The sequence below is a fragment of the Mus caroli genome, chromosome 5, assembly GCF_900094665.2.
Source record: "Mus caroli chromosome 5, CAROLI_EIJ_v1.1, whole genome shotgun sequence".
NCBI lineage: Eukaryota > Metazoa > Chordata > Mammalia > Rodentia > Muridae > Mus > Mus caroli.
In genome coordinates, this window is record NC_034574.1 from 29,847,677 (window position 1) to 29,854,584 (window position 6,908).

At 50.4% G+C, this 6,908-nt stretch overlaps 1 protein-coding gene across 2 annotated transcripts in view; it reads left to right on the top strand.

Moving 5' to 3' along the window:
* The window catches only part of Htt (huntingtin), a 147,431-nt gene extending 141,562 nt beyond the window's left edge, over positions 1 to 5,869 (top strand). For both annotated transcript variants that reach the window (XM_021163625.2, XM_029477727.1), the window contains 3 exons: positions 599 to 761; positions 948 to 1,108; positions 2,025 to 5,869. In XM_021163625.2, coding sequence (XP_021019284.1) covers positions 599 to 761; positions 948 to 1,108; positions 2,025 to 2,238 — 538 coding nt within the window. In that variant the 3' untranslated portion in view covers positions 2,239 to 5,869. The remainder of the gene's footprint in view (positions 1 to 598; positions 762 to 947; positions 1,109 to 2,024) is intronic.
* Positions 5,870 to 6,908: the final 1,039 nt, after the last annotated feature.

Consider the following 6,908-nt stretch of genomic DNA (forward strand, 5'->3'; position numbering starts at 1 on the left):
CCTCTCTTTCCAGTGATGGCCGACTAGGCCATCTTTTGATACATATGCAGCTAGAGTCAAGAGCTCCGGGGTACTGGTTAGTTCATAATGTTGTTCTACCTATAGGGTTGCAGATCCCTTTAGCTCCTTGGGTACTTTGAGGTAAGGGTAAAGTGTTGGATGTTGAGAGAAGAATCAGCAGGAGCATAGATGGGCGTCCAGTTTTGAAGAGAAGAAAAGTTGCTGATTGACAGTAGTACTCTGGGTATTAGGACATGCAACAGTGAAAAGTTTTGGTACATTTTGATGTGGAGAGTCTCTTCAGTAATGTCACCACCCCACCCTTTTGCTGCTATTCCTTTACAGGGCTGTCCCACAACTGCATTATTCTCCCCAGAGTGGGAAAGATCACCTTGTGCCCAGATCAATCAGGACAGCAAAAGGACAGCCTGGATATCATCTTTGGCTTTTAAAACTCATACCCTAGTTGTGGTCTGAGCCCCACTTGGAACATCCCTGTGGGTCAAGGACCTCTGAGCCTTGGTCCATGATGGCTCTATGGGCAGGGTTGAGAAGCCAAGAGCCAGGTTGAGGCTCAGATCAGCTCCTCTCATTTCAGGATCCGCAAGGGATTTCCCTGTGAAGCCAGGGTTGTGGCAAGGATCCTGCCTCAGTTCCTAGATGACTTCTTTCCACCTCAAGATGTCATGAACAAAGTCATTGGAGAGTTCCTGTCCAATCAGCAGCCATACCCACAGTTCATGGCCACTGTAGTTTACAAGGTGAGGGTGTACTTGCCTTGTGGGGTAAGGACAGAGCAGGAGGAGGAAGGGGGAGCCAATCCCACACTTGCCGTAGGCCTGTCATCAGGGCTAGACTCATCCTTTAAGATGAGTGGCAGCTGTGGCCCCAGTCCCCTCACCCTACCCCACAGTCTGACCCTGTACTCAGGGCTCTCTTGTCCCTAGGTTTTTCAGACTCTGCACAGTGCTGGGCAGTCATCCATGGTCCGGGACTGGGTCATGCTGTCCCTGTCCAACTTCACACAAAGAACTCCAGTTGCCATGGCCATGTGGAGCCTCTCCTGCTTCCTTGTTAGCGCATCTACCAGCCCATGGGTTTCTGCAATGTATCCTTCCTTCCATGGATTTCTGAGTTCGAGGCCAGCCTGGTCTACAGAGTGAGTTCCATGACAGCCAGGGCTACACAGAGAAACCCTGTCTCAAAAACACAAGAACCCCACAGGTATCAAGGTGATGCTTACCCTTCCCTAAGATGCTTACCCTTCCCTAAAATGTTGACAGGGACACGAAACAGAAGGTCTAGCCATTTGCCAGCCAGGGTTTATGGCAGTTTTACTGCTGAGGGAAAAGGGAAGTCCAAAGGGAGGCAGGGCAGCTCAGGCCAGCCAGCCACTGGCCCTGCGGCTGCCCCATCATCTGTCATACTCTGTCCCTCTGAGGTTTTCTCAATGCTGCTTCTCATTAGCTCTCATCTTTATGCTGTGGTCACTCTCCTGGGGAAAGCCGTAAGTAAAGCTGCAGTTCCCGCCCTAACAGTGATGCCAGGAGTTCCTCTTGGCAGCCTCCTTCTCAGTAGACCACGAGAGTTACTAGCAGCAAAGCTGTCTTGGTGGTGACAGTACAGCCTCACCCTAAGTACTGGGAAAGCCTTGCAGGCAGGGTGCTAGCTAGCTCTGCCCTCCCTGCACTGGAGCAGTGTGAGCAGGAACACCAGCCACTAGCACTGTGTGGGGAGCACAGCCCAGGTAAGTGCTGTTGTGCAGAGCACTGGGAACCAGCATCCTGTCTGCACTGCACGGCTCCTGGGCCTCTCTGCCTACCCACCCCTGTCCTCCTGGGCAGACAGCAAGCTGCAGCTGGGAAAGGATTACAGGCAACTGCTGCTGTTAATGTGGTCTAGGCTGCCCTCTATTTTGGTTGCCCTCAGTCTTCCCTGGGCCTCTTGGTGGACTTAGGAGGGGAACTGCTTGGGGAGGCTGTCTTTCCACCCTTGCCATCGTTCGTCCTTAACTCTTCTACCAGCCTTCCACACGTCATCAGCAGGATGGGCAAACTGGAACAGGTGGATGTGAACCTTTTCTGCCTGGTTGCCACAGACTTCTACAGACACCAGATAGAGGAGGAATTCGACCGCAGGGCTTTCCAGTCTGTGTTTGAGGTGGTGGCGGCACCAGGAAGTCCATACCACAGGCTGCTTGCTTGTTTGCAAAATGTTCACAAGGTCACCACCTGCTGAGTAGTGCCTGTGGGACAAAAGGCTGAAAGAAGGCAGCTGCTGGGGCCTGAGCCTCCAGAAGCCTGTGCCAAGCTTCTGCTGGGGCTGCCTTGGCCGTACAGGCTTCCACTTGTGTCAAGTGGACAGCCAGGCAATGGCAGGAGTGCTTTGCAATGAGGGCTATGCAGGGAACATGCACTATGTTGGGGTTGAGCCTGAATCCTGGGTCCTGGCCTCGCTGCAACTGGTGACAGTGCTAGGTTGACCAGGTGTTTGTCTTTTTCTTAGTGTTCCCCTGGCCATAGTCGCCAGGTTGCAGCTGCCCTGGTATGTGGATCAGAAGTCCTAGCTCTTGCCAGATGGTTCTGAGCCCTCCTGCTCTACTGGGCTGGAGAGCTCCCTCCCACATTTATCCAGTAGGCATACCTGCCACACCAGTGTCTGGACACAAAATGAATGGTGTGTGGGGCTGGGAACTGGGGCTGCCAGGTGTCCAGCACCATTTTCCTTTCTGTGTTTTCTTCTCAGGAGTTAAAATTTAATTATATCAGTAAAGAGATTAATTTTAATGTAACTTTTCCTATGCCCGTGTAAAGTGTGTGACTTGGCAAGGCCTGTGCTGCATGTGACAAAGTTTATGGAAGTGGATGGGCCTTCTGGCCGCCACTCCCTCTCCTGTAGCTACTCAGTCTAGTCGGGCAGGTCCCTCCTGTAGCCCTCCCAACACCCTGTGGCACTTGCACTTCACACAGCTCCTTGTTCTTATGCATTCCATTAAGCCAGCACAGAGAGAGGGGTTGGTATTGACTGCCTGTGTGAGAATCCTGCCTTGGCCTAACTGGGGAACTGAAGAACTGACTTCCACTGTTAGAGTTATAAGAGGCTTGCCCTGTGGCAGCTGCCCTCCTCTCCCCTTCCCAGGCATGACTGTCAAGCTATCTCCTCATTGGTGTTGATGCACTCTCCTAGTCTCTCAGCCTGGGTAGAGACAGCATCTGCTGGACCCAAAGTGGCTATCCCAATAACCTCATCCCTGGTTGTGGCTGACCTGCACTGTAGCCTGCCCACACACCAGCTGACCATTGTGGATGCTGTCTGTCCCTTTGTATCTTCTGCATGGTTGGGACCTGAGAAGTGCTGACCTGGTTACCCCAAAGGTGTCTCTGAGCTATGGTTTGTTGGTTTTTCTCAGTTTCTCATGGTCAAGGGAAAGCTTAGTGTCCTAGCAACAGTTAAGAATGGACCCAGAGCCTCTTTTGCCCCTTCCCATCTTGCCTTCTGTCAGCCCAGTAGAGTACAGACCTATGCCTGTCAGAGCCCAGGGAGGACTCAACTGACAAGATGAGGCACCAAAGGGAAGGTTCAAAATCAGGTCAGCCTGTGGCCTTAGACAGCTTCCCATGCTAGTCAGAGCCACCTCTTCCCAAGCCCAAGCCCAGAGTAACCAGGTCACGTTAGTGAAAATGAGTTACCTTCATTTCCTGGCTTGGTTTGGGAACTCTGTCTGCTGTCTGACTCTATGCCGAGCAGATTCTCTGCTGTTCTGCTAGGTCACATCTGTATTTCTCAGCTGTGGGGTAGGGAGTAGATTAGTTTGGAGATGTTTCTAGGCTACACAGGAGGAAAGAGCTGCAGCCTGTGGTTAGCTAACTGTGCTTCAGTCCATGGATTGCTTTCTTGAGACCCTTGAATTTCCTTCTGTCTTTCCATCATGACAAGTAGCCTTGCTGCTGGGATGCAAGGTTCCCTACCAAACACAGGTTGTGGGGAGCCTCACACTTGGCCTGACTCTCCTCCTATCTGCCCTGGCAAAAACCACCCCAAGGCGTGGTAACAGGAACAGTGGATATGGATTAGGTCTTTCAAGAGAACGTTAAGGGAAGCTACTGAATTTTAATGAAAGAAATTCACCAATGCCCCTTTGCTGATTTAGGGCTTCTTCTTGTCACCCTCAATTTCCCTCCTAGAAGTGCTCGGGGACCATGTGAAAGTTGTTACAGTGCTGCTGCCACACTCTGAGGTTGGTCCAACAGCTCTGAGATGAGCATGGTGCAGGCCTGACTACTCCTCATGGCAGATGTTCATAGGAAACTGAATATAAAATCTAGAGCCATTCATCAGGGGGTTATATCGGTGAGCTCAACCTCAAGTTTAGTTGGCCTCTTGTTTAGTGTGATCAGAAACAATTCTTAGTATCGGGCAAGGACAGCTTCTGCCACAAGGTTGTTGTCTGCTCATGGGTGCCACAACCTAGAGATGCACCTGGGCACAGGCAGGTATGTATTTGTGTACACACACACACACACACACAATCCTCAAAGATATATGCAAGACCTCTAAAAATGCCTGCCCATTTTTTCTGAAAGCAGATTTTTCTTGCAACTGCCACATACAGTCAGCTTTGTGAGTCTAGCATCTGAGAATGGGACTCAATTTTTAAAAGTCCATAGCTCATTAAAGTCTCACTGGACACATTGCCCCACCTGTCTAACTGCAGGCGGGATCAAAACTTTTTATCAAATTCCTCAAAAATCTAAAGATTTCCAAGCTTTATTTAAAAACAAGTTATTTTGACTATGAGGTTTTGGGGGTAGGAGGTGGGATGTTGTTTCTGTTTCCATGGTGGTACTGTCAGGAAAGATTTTAATAAAACCAGGGTAGAACTTTTGGCAATGCACTTCAGCATGTTTCTTCTCCAAAATGTGCCTCCCTCCCTCCCACTGATGGCCCCCTTGACATGTAGGTGACTTAGCCACTGCCAAGTGCCCTTTATGGTTCTCTCATTTTGTCTGCACATGTACCCTTCAGGAGGGAAGAACTGGAGTGGAACCACCTCACGCCCTGTAGAATGCAGTGCCAGGGAAGGGACCAATCCTAACAGACGCCTTCCCTGGCAGGAAGTACCTTTCCGTGAGTGAGTGAAGCAGCTCTGCTTCTGGCTCATGGGACAGGTTTTATACAGCAATAGCTTGTCTCACAGCCACATCACAAGGAGTCCTGCCTCCCATTGTGGGGCTGCAGAGTTGGTCTCCTTGCCAACTGTGAGCATCCTTCCCCACACAGTCTCCCTCCCTCCCTCCCTCCCTCCCTCAGCATTGAGCACTAGGATCATGGCTGCTACCAGGACAGGCATGAAGCTGTCCTCCAGGGATTGGTATATGGGAGTCGAAGACACTGAGCTGCTGATGCTGGGTGTGGGCTCAGGATATCATGGTTGGGAAAAGAATTGTTCCTCAGTGGGTCTGGAGCCTCCAGGAAAGAAGAACCAGTGCTGAGCAGTGTGACAACTAAAGATGATATCAAGGTTCAGGGCCACCCTCCATGTGTGCTTGTCACACTCTAGAGCCATCGAAGGAACTGCTCCCCTCAAGTGTCTCTGGAAACACCCTTGCCACAAGCTGGGTGTAAGATAATAGGTGGCAGAAACCTATCTGCAGAGATTTGGCTGCATTCTAGGGGGCTCCTGTCCAAGCCTTGCTGCTGTATGCCATGGGCTTCACTGGGAACTAGGAGGGCTGTGATGGGTATGCCCCGGAGCCCAGCCTAGACCTGGCTGTCCATTTCCAAAAGGAAGGACTGACATGAAATGTATATTTAAAATTTTTAAATTGCAGATATTGTACATTTGAATTAAAGAAGCGATTAAACCACCTGTTGTTGCTGTTTGAGGCTTGCTTTACTTATAAGAACTTCCTTTCTAGCATTTGAGGAGAGCATCCTGCTTCTCCAGTGGGGCAAGGATACTACCAGCAGCCATCTTGACACTAAAGATCAGGCAATACTAGGTATAGAATGAGCCTGTGTGCCTGTGTGGAATTGGGACCAGGCCTAGGAGTATTCGCAGACCCTATTGAAGTGGTCTCCCTGTCTGGGAGATATGGTGTGCCAAGTTCTCATAGTTATTGGCATCTTAAGCCTGTTGTGTGAGATCCTAGGTATTGTTTCAGCTTCCACACATTGCTCTAGGGTTCTAGAGGGGTGGTGAGGCTCTGTCCTCACACAGGACACAGTTAGTCCTTGGAGACTTTGCATGCTGTCCACCAGCCCTTCTGCCTTTCTGGACATGCTCTGATCCACATGGATCCCCTTCTGCCCTTCAACATGACTGGTCTTTCCACTTTTGTCCTGGTGTGTCTGCAACACCTACCCTGTCCTTTTTAGGTTACAACTTCTTTTACTTTGTCTATGACATTGCCTGTCTTACCAGGTCCCTTCTTTAGTATCTGGGCTAAACCTGCAGGAACAAGGCTGTTTGGGGAATACTTTCTGAAGACCTGTCAAGTTTCAGTTGTGAGGCAGGAGTTGTCTACCTGGTCCTTCAGCCCACCAGACCCTGACGTTAGTGCCAGGATAACTCTTGGAGTCTTATGGAGCCCAGCGCATGCCACTCTCCCTTCTAGGACATGGCACAGGGTCTGTTTTCTGTACAAGATAATGAACCTTTGGCAGGAAGGGCCTGGTAGGTGCCCCACTGGGTTTAGGTCTTTGCCCGGTAACTCAAGCATTTGATGGTAGCGTGGATGTCATTGCTTCAACTCTCTGAATCTACCACAGCAGTCCTTTCTAGGACTATGGTGATATTGCCCTTAAGATCTTCATCAACACCGGGCGTGGTGGCACACGCCTTTAATCCCAGCACTTGGGAGGCAGAGGCAGGCAGATTTCTGAGTTTGAGGCCAGCCTGGTCTACA